Genomic DNA, 13,313 nt, shown 5'->3' with positions numbered 1-13,313 from the left:
ATTGTCAGAATCTGGACCTCATATATAGCCACTGTTGAGAAGAACTCAAATGTGCAGAAGATGCAGAGAAACCAAATAATTTTACTGTAGTTGGGTTTTTTCTTAAAAAGTGTACATCTACACTGCTAAGTACAAAGCAGGGATTCATGAACAATTATTACACAAACCATCATTGATAATCGAGAAAGCAACACCATATTAAAAACCAAGGGAATGTAAACTACTTAACAGGATCATGTGTGTAAATTCAGTTACTATTTTGTCACGTGGAATATATGTGAGGATGTGTTATGTCAAATAGCTTCTTTGGGGCAGTACTAAATAAAAACAAAATGCAATTTGTATGATCCCTCCCCACACATACATTGATTCCTTACATTTTCTTTAGTTGGTCTTAAAAAGGTCTTAAAAAAGTCTTAAATTTAGCTTCATAAAACCTGCAGAAACCCTGGTAGGAGTAACTGAAAATGTAATATTTCAAAAACCTAATGTTGACATTAAATACAGTTTATTTTATTTTTTTCTAGCAGCAAATGATGGAGAGAGGGAAGAGCAGAAGGAGAGAGAGAGGAGAGACAAAGCAGCAGGAGAGAGAGTGCAGAGAGAGAGAGACAGCAGCAGAAGATGGAGAGAGAGGAGAGAGACAGCAGCAGAAGATGGAGAGAGAGGAGAGAAACAACAGCAGAAGATGGAGAGAGAGGAGAGAGACAGCAGCAGAAGATGGAGAGAGAGGAGAGAGACAGCAGCAGAAGATGGAGAGAGAGGAGAGAGGCAGCAGCAGAAGATGGAGAGATAGGAGAGAGACAGCAGCAGAAGATGGAGAGAGAGGAGAGAGACAGCAGCAGAAGATGGAGAGAGAGGAGAGAGACAGCAGCAGAAGATGGAGAGAGAGGAGTGAGACAGCAGCAGAAGATGAGAGCGAGGAGAGAGACAGCAGCAGAAGATGAGAGAGAGGAGAGAGACAGCAGCAGAAGATGAGAGAGAGGAGAGAGACAGCAGCAGAAGATGGAGAGAGAGGAGAGAGACAGCAGCAGAAGATGGAGAGAGAGGAGAGAGACAGCAGCAGAAGATGGAGAGAGAGGAGAGAGACAGCAGCAGAAGATGGAGAGATAGGAGAGAGACAGCAGCATAAGATGGAGAGAGAGGAGAGAGACAGCAGCAGAAGATGGAGAGAGAGGAGAGAGACAGCAGCAGAAGATGAGAGAGAGGAGAGAGACAGCAGCAGAAGATGGAGAGAGAGGAGAGAGACAGCAGCAGAAGATGGAGAGAGAGGAGAGAGACAGCAGCAGAAGATGGAGAGATAGGAGAGAGACAGCAGCAGAAGATGAGAGAGAGGAGAGTGACAGCAGCAGAAGATGGAGAGATAGGAGAGAGACAGCAGCAGAAGATGGAGAGAGAGGAGAGAGACAGCAGCAGAAGATGGAGAGAGAGGAGAGAGACAGCAGCAGAAGATGGAGAGATAGGAGAGAGACAGCAGCAGAAGATGGAGAGAGAGGAGAGAGACAGCAGCAGAAGATGGAGAGAGAGCAGAGAGACAGCAGCAGAAGATGGAAAGGAGAACAAGGTAGCGACTGTATATGAAAACTGTGTATGAGTAACTGAAAATGTCATGTTTCAAAAACTTAATGTTAACATTAAATACAGTTTTTTTCCTGGAATCATATGATAGAGAGAGGGAAGAGACAGCAGCAGACAATGAAGAGGTGAACAGGGCAAGGACTGTATGGAAAATAGTGTGCATGACTGACTGACTTAGATGTTCATATTAAAGTAAACTAATGTTACACCAAAATACAATGTTTTACTGTTTAATGATAAATCAGGAAATTAGCCATTTTTGAGGTACACATTGAAATTTCCAATGAACAACACAGGTACTTTGATTGTAAGTAAGGTGCCAGAGTGCAGAAAAAAACATAAGGGTAGAGCGTGTTTATTTAAAATAGATGGGGGGGGGGGGGGGTCACCTAAAGCCACACCCACTTAAATGGGTCCGGGCTAAGCCCCGAACCTCCTCAAGTCCTAGAAATGCCCCTGGTGAATGGTGCAATAATTTAAAACATTTAATAATAAAAACATTTGTGGATCATTCTGGCAGAGGATATTGTAATTATACATACCTATCATCATTCTGCAGTGTTTGGTCTCCTAGCAACAGGTCTCGGAAACGGAAGTGGGTTTGAAGAGAGGGAACAACAGATGCGCCGGCAGTCACCTCCAGATCCTGCACATCCAAGACCACCCCTATGCCCTCACAACTTGGACTAACAGATAGAAAACAGATAGATAAATGTGAAAGGCATATTTTCACACTTTTAAAAGTAAACAGTTTATCCCTTCAATGTCTTTCTGTGATTCTGAATCTAGAGTATGTATGGTACATCATAAAAAACATTTTTGAAATGATGCAAAAGTGAGATGAGAAACAGAGATTAAAATTAAGAGTTACATCTATTTATCTAGATATCCATCTATCCATCTATTCAGCATCTCTCTCTCTATCGCGCTATCTTTCTATTTTCTGTAGTGTAAGTAACTTTGTCAGTCATGTTGATTAATATTTTGACGAATAGAGCCAGTTACTGTAGATGTTACCACATAAAGCAAGTTTTTAGTTTACCTGACAAACACATTTTACAGTGTATCTAGCTTTAAGGTTTTTTTTCCTCTCATCATTTCAGCTAAAACTGGCGCGTGAGCGCGCTTTACCTGAGGCGCACGGTGCGCATGCTCCCATCGTCGTATTCAAATGAGTGGTTGGTGTAGCACGCGCCGCGCATCTCTTCAACCGGCGAGCCGCGCGCGGTGGGAAACGTCACGGCCACAGAGTCTTCCTTGCGAGACAGCTCCTCGGGCATCGCGCGCTTTATGTTTAAAAAAGAAAAAACCGTTATTCAACAATCAACGGTCAAAATCTACTCAGGTAGATGGCTTAAAAACTTTTCGAGAGAAATAAGTTGTGAGGTAAAAGAACGTTATCTAAAAATCTGGCTAAGATATCAAAACCTACTGTGACACATGAAATGGTTTGAAATTTACATCTTTAGAAGATAAAGTTATATTTCAATTTTGTTTAAACCTGAGGCGCACCGAAGTCTTCCAGTTTCTACACCAACTAACATTGAGAGGAAAGATCGTCATGACATTTTAAATGGTCTCTCACAGCGCCGTGCTCTGGACAACCTTGAACAGCATCTTATTCATGATGAATAACTTGTAATCTTTAAAAAGAACTCAAAAGGTCTCATCAGTAACCAAGGCTACATACTGTAGATCTATTCACAGTAGCATAGCAACAGGGTTTTATGGGCTTAGAAAAGGCAGACTTACTGATGTTTATCTGTACACCATACTGCAAAACAACAACAACAAAAAGTTTTTAGGACTTGTGTCATGGCAATATCATGTGTTTTATTATTATTATTATTTGATAAATACCACGGTATTGAATGATTACTATATTCATATACCACTGTAGTACCATGGTCCTTAAATATGGTAAGCATTCAGTACCACGGTATGCATCAAAGTACTAGTTCCACTAGTAAAAACGTGAATTCTGTATATAAAAAATGACATCATCACTTGCAGAAATCACATTCTTGATATCAAAAATTGAATTTCAACTAGTAAAAACCATAATTCTTGATATCAGTAACTGAATTTTCACTAGTAACATTTCACACCAATATGTCATTCACTCCTAATTAGTTTCTTACTAGTTGAATGTCCAATTTCACATATCAACAATTCTTTTCTTACTAGTAAAAAATATAATTTTTGATATCAACAATTACATTGTTACTAGTAAAAATATAAATTCCTGATATCAAAAAATGCTAATTCTTGATATCTGTAAATGTATTTCAGCATGTTACTTTGGGATTTCTGATATCTGGAAATAATTTGGAATGTAATTAATGATATCTAAAAAGACTTTATTAATAGTAACAATTACATTACAGATATCAAAAATGAGTATTTCAAAAATGGGACTCACAATGTGGGTGATTTCCAAGATGTCACTGTGTGGTTGCTAAGGTATTCTATAGGGCTTTTTACACTTGAAATCCTGGGTTATCCTGTTTCATGTTTCACACTATTCATAATTAATAATTAATCCTGGGTATTTACAGTATGTTCTGATGTTTCACACTGTACGTTCGTAAACCCTGGGTTAACGTTCTTATTTGCATATTTGCGGGGTCGATAACACTGATTGGACTAATGCAGCTTGTGATGGCAAATCATCTCTGTTTGTCTTTCGTCTTAGGAAATATGCCACGAAAACACAGAATATTGTCTCTTCATCACCGCAGTTATCGCTTTTGCTACCACTGTTCGACACTCGCGTGAAAGTTTCAGTGATGCTACAAAGCGCATGAATATTTAATGAGGTAAGCACTGAGGCTTTATTTGATTGGTTGTCTGTTGCTAAACAACTTTCTGCTACATTCAAACACTGCATCGTTTCACACTGTATACCTTTGGCAAATGCAGTGCTAACCCTGCTCCAGAGCTAACGGTACTAACCCCCTTTCAAAATTACAAGTGTGAAACGTTTCTTTACCCGGGGTTAAAAGCAGGGTTTAGAATGAAGATAATCTGGGGTTAAGCACAGTGTGAAAAGCCCTTAGGTGTTTTTTTTGTTGTTGTGTAAACGTTTCTATGCAGTTGCTATGGTGTTCTGGGTGGTTATTGACAGGTCCTAGTCAAAAAAGCCCAGCCACAAGTTTCTGTGACATTCTGGTCTGCCATTTGAAAATCATTTGTCTGATCCATTTGAAAACTCTGTGATCATTATTTTACAAAGTATGTAGTAATAGAGAGTGGGGTTTTTTTGTTGGGATTTTTCCCCTTTTTCTCCTAATTTGGAATGCCCAATTCCCAATGTGCTTTTTAAGTCCTCGTGGTCACATAGTGATTCGCTTCAGTCCGGGTGGCGGAGGACGAATCCCAGTTGCCTCTGCATCTGAGATCGTCAACCTGCGCATCTTATCACGTGGCTTGTTGAGCGCGTTGCCACGGAGACATAGCGTGTGTGGAGGCTTCACGCCATCCACCGCAGCAACCACACTCAACTCACCACGCGCCCCACTGAGAACGAACCACATTATAGCAATCACGAGGAGGTTATCCCATGTGACTCTACCCTCCCTAGCAACCGGGCCAACTTGGTTTGCTTAGGAGACCTGGCTGGAGTCACTCAGCACGTCCTGGGATTCGAACTAGTGAACTAGTGAACTCCAGGGGTGGTAGCCAGCGTCTTTGCCACTGAGCTACCCAGAGGACCCCCAGTAGAGAGTGTTTTTAAAATGCTTTGTTTTCGGTAAATGAAAATACTGTTCTAGTGTGGATGAGAGTCGTAAACGTAGCAATACTGATGCATTTTCAAACGAAAATTTATTAGTGTGTGGACGTGGCCTTAGAAAGGAAACAGCACACTTCTCCTCAACAAATGACACAATTTCAGGTATAATTCAAAAAGTGAGTTATATGTCCAAGTTATATATTTAGGGTCAGGGGTTTGTTGAAATCCCTAACCCTGAGGATGAGCAATAGTAATAGTGATGCTTGCCTTAGCAAACACCCTAATAACATAATTATTTAAGTCTGTTTATCTTCCCTTTTTACATAAAAATGTCCCATCCATTCCAATCAATCCTTTTTCTTTAATGCGCAGACACACACTAATGTGACTCACACATGTGGGTGTAAGCCGAATGCCCTTGACTCTGTCTGCCTTTAGTAGAACCATCCAGCCATGTTCAGTTCTCTTTCTGTCCTGATGTTCAGCCTTTTGTTTTTCTCTGTTTTTCATTCTTTTGCTTTATACCTCTCTCTCTTTTTCGTTTGAAAATGCTTTTGTGGTATTTTACATTGTTTTGAAAGGTAAGTGCAGTGTTTCAGCATGAAACAGCTCAGAGGATCGGGGTTATGTATGTCAATTTGGTATACTTGTCACCTCAACAAATTTGATAACCTCATGTCAACAAACATAGCACCGCTTTTGACATGTCTGCAATGTGCACAGAAATCTGTCTTCAGCCACACACACACATCATACAACACAATCATAGAAACTGACTAGAGGACACAATGGAAATAATTGCATTGACAATATCAAGACATCAAAACACAATCAAGCCATGACAACTAAACACTCACGTCACCCTGAGAACCAATCATACTGTCATCTAACTTAAGACCATGAAATTCTGAGTGTCATCTACCAAACCAGTGACCAATTCATCATTCACTTTGCCTAGCCGCTAATGAGATCACCCTAGCAACCAGTTTTGTTACCATGACAACTCAGTGCTCAAATGTCTTCACAACCGTGAATCATGTGTTTCTGGCTGCTATCACACTCAACTTATTACTTTTAAATTTCATAATCACCAGAGACAAAGACAGAGAGAGAAATGAGCATCCCCTGTCATGTGTGTGTGTGTGTGTGTAAGGATTGGGAACAAAAACACCCTGCTACTGCAGACGTGGTGTCTGAGTAAGTGTGTGTATTGATAATTAGTCGTGGAATCCCAAATCTGAGGAAACGACAGAATGGAGATGCCTCACAAGGAATGTCCTGATAATTGCATCCAAAGTCCTTATTGTGCCAAGTCAGTTCACTCGGCGGCCATCTTGGTAACACCCCCAGGCACGGATATTTGAAGTCATTTAAATTCCTCAGGGAAGCGCTACCTGATTGGTCGGATGAACTATAACCCAAGCCCAACCCTACCCCTAAACCTAACTCTAACAAATCAGGTAGTGTTTTACTTATGAATGAGTCTTCCCCTACCAACCTACGTTTTGGAAATCCGCCTTCGGGCCAGCTATTTTCTAGTCACACAAGTCTATCTCCTGTTTACTTAAATTGGAAAATAGCAAAATCTTGAAAACTTGTTGCCAAGCTTATTTTTTAATAAAGTTCCAAATGTAAGTGCGTGAGGAACATGTTCATCTATGCCTGCCAGTCCTCACTTGCATGGGTGACGATTCTTCCGGCATCTCTTCACCTCCCCATCTCCACCTTTATGTTTCATAACTCCTATACCAATTATTTTAAAAATGTCTTTCTATTTTTTGCTTTAGTCAGATAGTCCACGGAGAGTGGGGGATCTCAGAGCTCCAGCCCAGTCTTGGGCCTGAGCCCCTCTGTTATAGATAGCATGCCAAATGCGTTTACCATAATGTGCTCCAGGACTATATATGAACCAGTGAACGCGTGAGAAAACGTGTCAAATCACTGATAAAATCAGTTAACAAAATGTTTTCTTCTTTACACCAACTCATACTAAAAGTGTATTTTTCCAGGCAGGTCCAGATAATGCACATGTGTATTCTGGAGAAAAAATATCAGGGAATGCCTTATTGAGTGTAGCAATTTCTCCTATACGGGTCAGTGATCGGAAGACCATAGTAAAACTAAACAGTCACTTCTGAAACTGATCCATCAAAACAGTTGTTATTCTTTTATATCTGTACTGTTATGAACATTAACAGATCGTAGTCTCTACAGTCTGTGCCTTGATAAAATACTTACGTCAGGTGTTAAAACTGTAAAGACTGTATTGGAAATCCATTAAATAATGACTCTAGCTGTTACCTCTGCCAGCCACACAGCCTTCAGAAAATTATAGCCCTGAAGATGCACACTCACTGTTTTTTTTTTCATCCCCTTTTCTCCCAATTTGGAATGCCCAATTCCCACTACTTAGTAGGTATTTGTGGTGTTGTGGTTACTCACCTCAATCCGGGTGGCGGAGGAAAAGTCTCAGTTGCCTCCGCTTCTGAGACAGTCAATCAGTGCATCTTATCATGTGGCTCACTGTGCATGACACTGCGGAGACTCACAGCATGTGGAGGCTCATGCTACTCTCCACGATCCACGCACAATTTACCACGCGCACCACTGAGCGCGAGAACCCCTAATTGCAACCACGAGGAGGTTACGCCATGTGACTCTACCCTCCCTAGGTTGCTTAGGAGACCTGGCTGGAGTCACTCGGCACACCCTGGATTTGAACTCACGACTCCAGTGGTGGTAGTCAGCGTCAATACTCGCTGAGCTACCCAGGCCCCCACTCTCCTCACTGAAAGTTGTTTTTCATGTTGAATAAAAGACATTATAAAGATATTTTCATTTAAAACACTTTCTATTGTCTATCTCATAAGTCTTTATGTCATACAAAAAAACACAGAATGTGTTTAGGAATGTACTCACTTTTCTGATGTCATAATGATGTTGCACTTTTCCTGGTGTCAAACACTGTGTCATTGATTTTCTTTCTTCTCTCTCTCCCTCCCCCTTCCTTTCTATGTTGTACATCGTATACGAGACAGAGCCTTACTTATCTTAAGTGAGGACAGTAAAAGGGTTATTTGTGAATAAGAGTGACAGAAAGAGAGTGTGTGTGTGTGTGTGTGTGTGTACATGTTTATACTACATTGTGGGGACCAAATGTCCCCACAAGGATAGTAAAACCTGAGATCACCTACATTGTGGGGACGAGCCAGCGGTCCCCACAAGGGAAATGGCTTATTAAACATACTAAACTTTTTTCTTTTTTTAATGTAAAAATGCAAAAAGGTTTCTGTGAGGGTTAGATTTAGGAGTAGGGTTAGGATTAGGGGATTGTAATGATCATTACATCTGTATAAACATCTATGGAAAGTCCCCACAATGATATAAAACATATGTGTGTGTAGTATGCAGTTCAGTGCTGACATGATAGACAACATGTGAATGTGATCTTGAAGGAGGAAAAATAGCTCTTCTTTCGACCTGTGAATCATCTCACACACACACACACACACACACATGTCTGTAATTCTTACAAAAGTCAAATACTCACACCAGGAATAAGCCAGGTATTTACAAGCCATAACTCACTCTGACTGTCAGATACACACATAAAGTGGCTGACAGACTTTGTGATGCTTTGGCTTATTACATAGCAATATGGAATATAGCCAAATATTTACATTGTATAATGACAGCTGAACTGTATAGCTGTGCTAGTTACATATATCTTATATCACTCTGTGGTCTTATTCTCATCACATAATAATATAATTTCAACTCAAATCATTATGTCATATCCATTTATTTATTTATTTGGTTTTGTAATAAGCAGGATAATGTTCAATTCTCACAGCACAAATATCATAATTGCATGTTCCGAGCACATGAATGATCAAGCGAAGTCATATTAACGAGTGGGAAAGTCGAAATTCTAGATGATAGCCGAGTTTCTGATTTTGGATTTTGAAAGGGGCATGTCAACATGAAAGATGATGGGTTGCAATGATTTTGCAAAATTATTTCAACTTCTGTACTTTTATTTCAATAATATTAATTTGTTATATTTGACAGTCAAATTTTTAAGGAAATTAATTTGTACTTTTTTATATACCATGCATTAATAAATTATATATGTCGTGTATAAGTGATGCAGGTTTATTTACTCATGTTTATTCATCGGAACAACAGAAAAAGTAGCTTTTGCCGTCGTTCATTGCGTATTTGTTTAAGCTTGGCTTTTGCCGTATTTTGTTTCCCACTTGAATGCGTGACATGTCATTGTAACGAGTGTCCGACTTGGAGGTACGAGCTTCCCAGGTCCATTTAAAGGCAGCATTATAATATAGACATTATTTTAATGTGTTGAGCGGAAACAAACTTGACTGTGAAATGTGTTTTAGAAAGTAACTTAAAAGTAAATTAATTAGCATTGGGAATACTTTTTCAATTAAAGTGATCAGTAAAGTAATACGATTACGATTTTAATAACTAATCTGTAATATGTAATGGATTACTTTTAAAGTAATTTGTCCAACACTGATTATCCTTTAATTATTATAGCATTGTGTTATTTACTGTTATGAAATGTGTTATGATCTTTTATGTTCTAACATTTAAATCTGCTGTGGCAGCTTCAGACTTGCATTCCTAACCATTTTTCTACTACTGAAAAAGTCAAAAAAGAACAAACTGCTCCTCTTCCATAGCACAAAGGATTATGGGTAGAAATAGGCCAAAATGCATGCACACTTGCACATCTTAATAATCCACTGGAAAAAGTACACAATCGGGGCACCTTTGGCAAACTATTTTAATGTACTATGACTTGGGGCGCACTAAACCTGAACTTAGTGGTTGCATACTAAGTAGTATGAATATTATGCAAATTGGAATCACCTCTGAATATATCAAATTTCTACTTTCAAGCACCAAATTACCTTCAAGAACTAATCAAACATACTGTCAGATCAGAACAGGTTAGTAGCTTTAAGCAAAATGGTCCATAAGACACGTACATAACCAGTCTGGGAATAGACTGTGCTTTTAGTTCCTCTTGAGTAATGTATCCCGAGCTCATTAATTATTACTGTAGGTGAAGCTGGGCATCTTTGCCCAGTAGAGACAGAGCTGTGTAAAGTTACCATTACCTGTCCGGTGTCAGTTTACTTTAGAAACAAACGTCCTGGTAAGCAGCAAACACACTAGTTCACGCACTTGCATTAACAGGTAGAAAACCGAACCAAAAGAAGACTTTTGATTTAGAAAGTAAGCAGGAAAGAGCGACAGAAAACAAAAAAAAGAGAGACATTCCCAGATGAACATCATGAAGGTAAGAGAGATTGCTCATTTATCAACCTCTTTTCTATCTCAACTATTTGTCTTCAGTTCCTATTGTTGTTCCTTTCTAGCACTAATTTCTGAATTTCCTGCCCTCCAAACACCTTTTAAGACAGTTTTAGTTCAAGCTCAGATAAGTGTAGTTTGTGTTTTGGATCCAGCATGGAAAGCTGGTGTGCTGGTGTCACCCACCAAGCATCTTAACTAACTGAACTAGCAAGACTGCCTTGGTCAACCAGCTTTACCAGAGAGAACCGTGCTGGTTGACCAGCTAGGATATGCCGGCGAATAGCAGGGTTATGCTGGTCCACCAGTTAGACTAGCACCAAACAAACATAAACCAGCCTGGAAATTCAAGCTGGTCATCAAAGAAGAGATAAGAGCATTGCGTGTATTAGAAGGACAGAATAACTTTTCGATGGATTGTTGTAGTATTGGTAAAATACTGTTGGTGGCTTGTGCTAAGGCAAGCATCACTTTTACTATTATTCATACTTAAGGTCTGGGATTCAAGCCAACACCTAACCCTAAGTATTGAAGGAATTCTTCAGAAAATTTTAAAATCTAATATTGTTGCTACAATTTTGTCACATATTTGTTGTTCCATACTCTCTCCAGATCTGTTTGCTTCGGTTACAGACTCATCAGTGGTGTTTTCTGTTGTGCAACGTCATCTTGTTTCACGCCCTGCTGTTTGGCGGTGACATTGTCGAAGAGTTCCTGCTGCAGTCCTCTCCTGCCGCTTACACCGACCGCTTTGTCCTCGAGGTTCGGGAGCGTGCACGCAAACTGGACCTGACTGAAACCAGGCTCAACACCTCGCAGCTCTATCCCATTAACGCTGAGCCATGCCTTCATCATCAGGACCTCCTCATCCTCACAGTGGTCTTCAGTTCCCCAGGAAACTCAAGCCAAAGGGAGGCCTTGCGAAACTCATGGGCCAATCAGACCACAGTGCAGCGCGTTGCTGTGCGGACATTGTTCTTCATTGGCCCCTCCTATTTAGGGGCGGAGCATGAGTCAGTGAGGGAGGAGTCAGAACGCTATTGTGACATTGTGCTGTGTGAGGGCGGGGTTTTGCAAAGCGACTGGGAGAGAAGACACTGGGAGCAAGTGAAAATGGCACTTCGCTGGATACTACTCTTCTGCCAAGAAGCTCGATTCATCGTGCTTTCCGAAGACTCTGTGTATTTAAACCTACCTGCACTTGCATCATACCTGCTAGGGCTGAGAACGCACCCCGATGACCTTTACCTGGGCAGGGTCATCCATCGGGCTGCACCTGAGCGAGACCCCAGTAAAGCACATTACCTTCCGTATCAGTTGTATCCTGATAAGTATCTCCCAGACTACTGCTCTGGCCCCGCTTTCCTCCTGTCGCAAGATGTTGTGAGGAAGGTTTATGTCACTGCTGAGGACGTAGCACTGCCCCTTCCCTCAGACCTGCTGATTGGCCTGTGCGCAAGAAGGGCAGGTGTGGTGGCCACTCACAGCGCTCGATTTTCCGGCAACCGACACATCCGATATAATCCCTGCTGCTACAACTTTCTATTCAGCTCAGCAGGAATGGGGGTGGGGCTGATGGGCATGGCTTGGAGAGATTTGGGGGAGGTAAATGGGGGGGGCTGTGGCATGTTGAAGACATACTACAGTTTGGTAGTCTGCAAAGCAATGACCTACCTGGACAAACTTTCCTTTCTGAGTAACGACAACACCCAGGACTAGAAAGGACTGGGTCAGTGTGCTAAAACAGATCAGTATTTCGCTGTATAAATGATTGTCAATATTCAACTGATCAGAAATACTCAAAACTTAAAGTATGTATGTATATCATCTGTATTTGGTGAACAGAATTGTATTTTATTTAGTTTTATTTACTGAATAAAGCAGTTCTGTGACTCTTAAAGGCCTTAAAGTCAACATGAAATCATAATTGACCCTATTTATTAAGAAAAATGCCTTTGTAAAAAATCTTGTAAAATGTTATAATTTGCTCTATCACTAAGCCCTCTTATTTTTTAGCCAACCTAGTCTCATATAATGAACATTACTATAACTACATTTTTGCAAATTGACTTTTACATGCCACGTTCTGTGTTTTGCTGCAGTTTCCTGGTGAAATGAACACTAGAGAGCGCTAAGACAATTGTGCTTTTTTATTCACTTTCACACAATTCGCGACTACAATGTCTGATTATGACATTTTAAACACTTATTTTTCACGCTATTACACACTGCTATGTTATGATATCGAAACGCTTTTATTATAATTTTAATTTTAATGCTTGTATTGCAGACTCACCTATATTCACACATTTATTCCAGTGTGATTAGCTTGCGTGGAAGCTCACCTGATAGAGTGTTGGGCTTTGGACTCGGAAGATCGTGAGACGTAAGTGTCATAGAAGCGACACGAAATTACGTGGTTGCTTCAGAAAATGTGCTTTTCATGTCGCATTTGCTTTTAGAACACTATCGGTTAGGTTTAGGTGTTTGTTAAAGTTAAGGATGTCTGTTTTGTGTCTACCTCTCATTTGCTTTTAGGACACTATTGGTTAGGTTTAGGTTAAGGTTTTATGTTAGGGAGGTCTGTTTTACTCATTAAAACCTCCATCTAACATTTACCTTAAAAACCTTGTCTGATTACGACACCATTTCACTCACT

General features: G+C 40.3%; 1 protein-coding gene across 1 annotated transcript; it reads left to right on the top strand.

Annotated features, from left to right (window-relative positions):
* The first annotated feature begins 10,496 nt into the window (after nucleotides 1-10,496).
* Nucleotides 10,497-12,373, top strand: LOC127430963 (beta-1,3-galactosyltransferase 9-like). The gene is made up of 2 exons (XM_051681092.1): nucleotides 10,497-10,640; nucleotides 11,288-12,373. Exons 1-2 carry the CDS (start codon nucleotides 10,626-10,628, stop codon nucleotides 12,371-12,373), a joined length of 1,101 nt encoding a protein of 366 aa, XP_051537052.1. The 5' UTR covers nucleotides 10,497-10,625.
* Nucleotides 12,374-13,313: the final 940 nt, after the last annotated feature.

This window comes from Myxocyprinus asiaticus, chromosome 40 (assembly GCF_019703515.2).
Source record: "Myxocyprinus asiaticus isolate MX2 ecotype Aquarium Trade chromosome 40, UBuf_Myxa_2, whole genome shotgun sequence".
NCBI lineage: Eukaryota > Metazoa > Chordata > Actinopteri > Cypriniformes > Catostomidae > Myxocyprinus > Myxocyprinus asiaticus.
The sequence above is the reverse complement of the archived record's forward strand: the minus strand, read 5'-3'. Positions and strand labels throughout refer to the sequence as shown.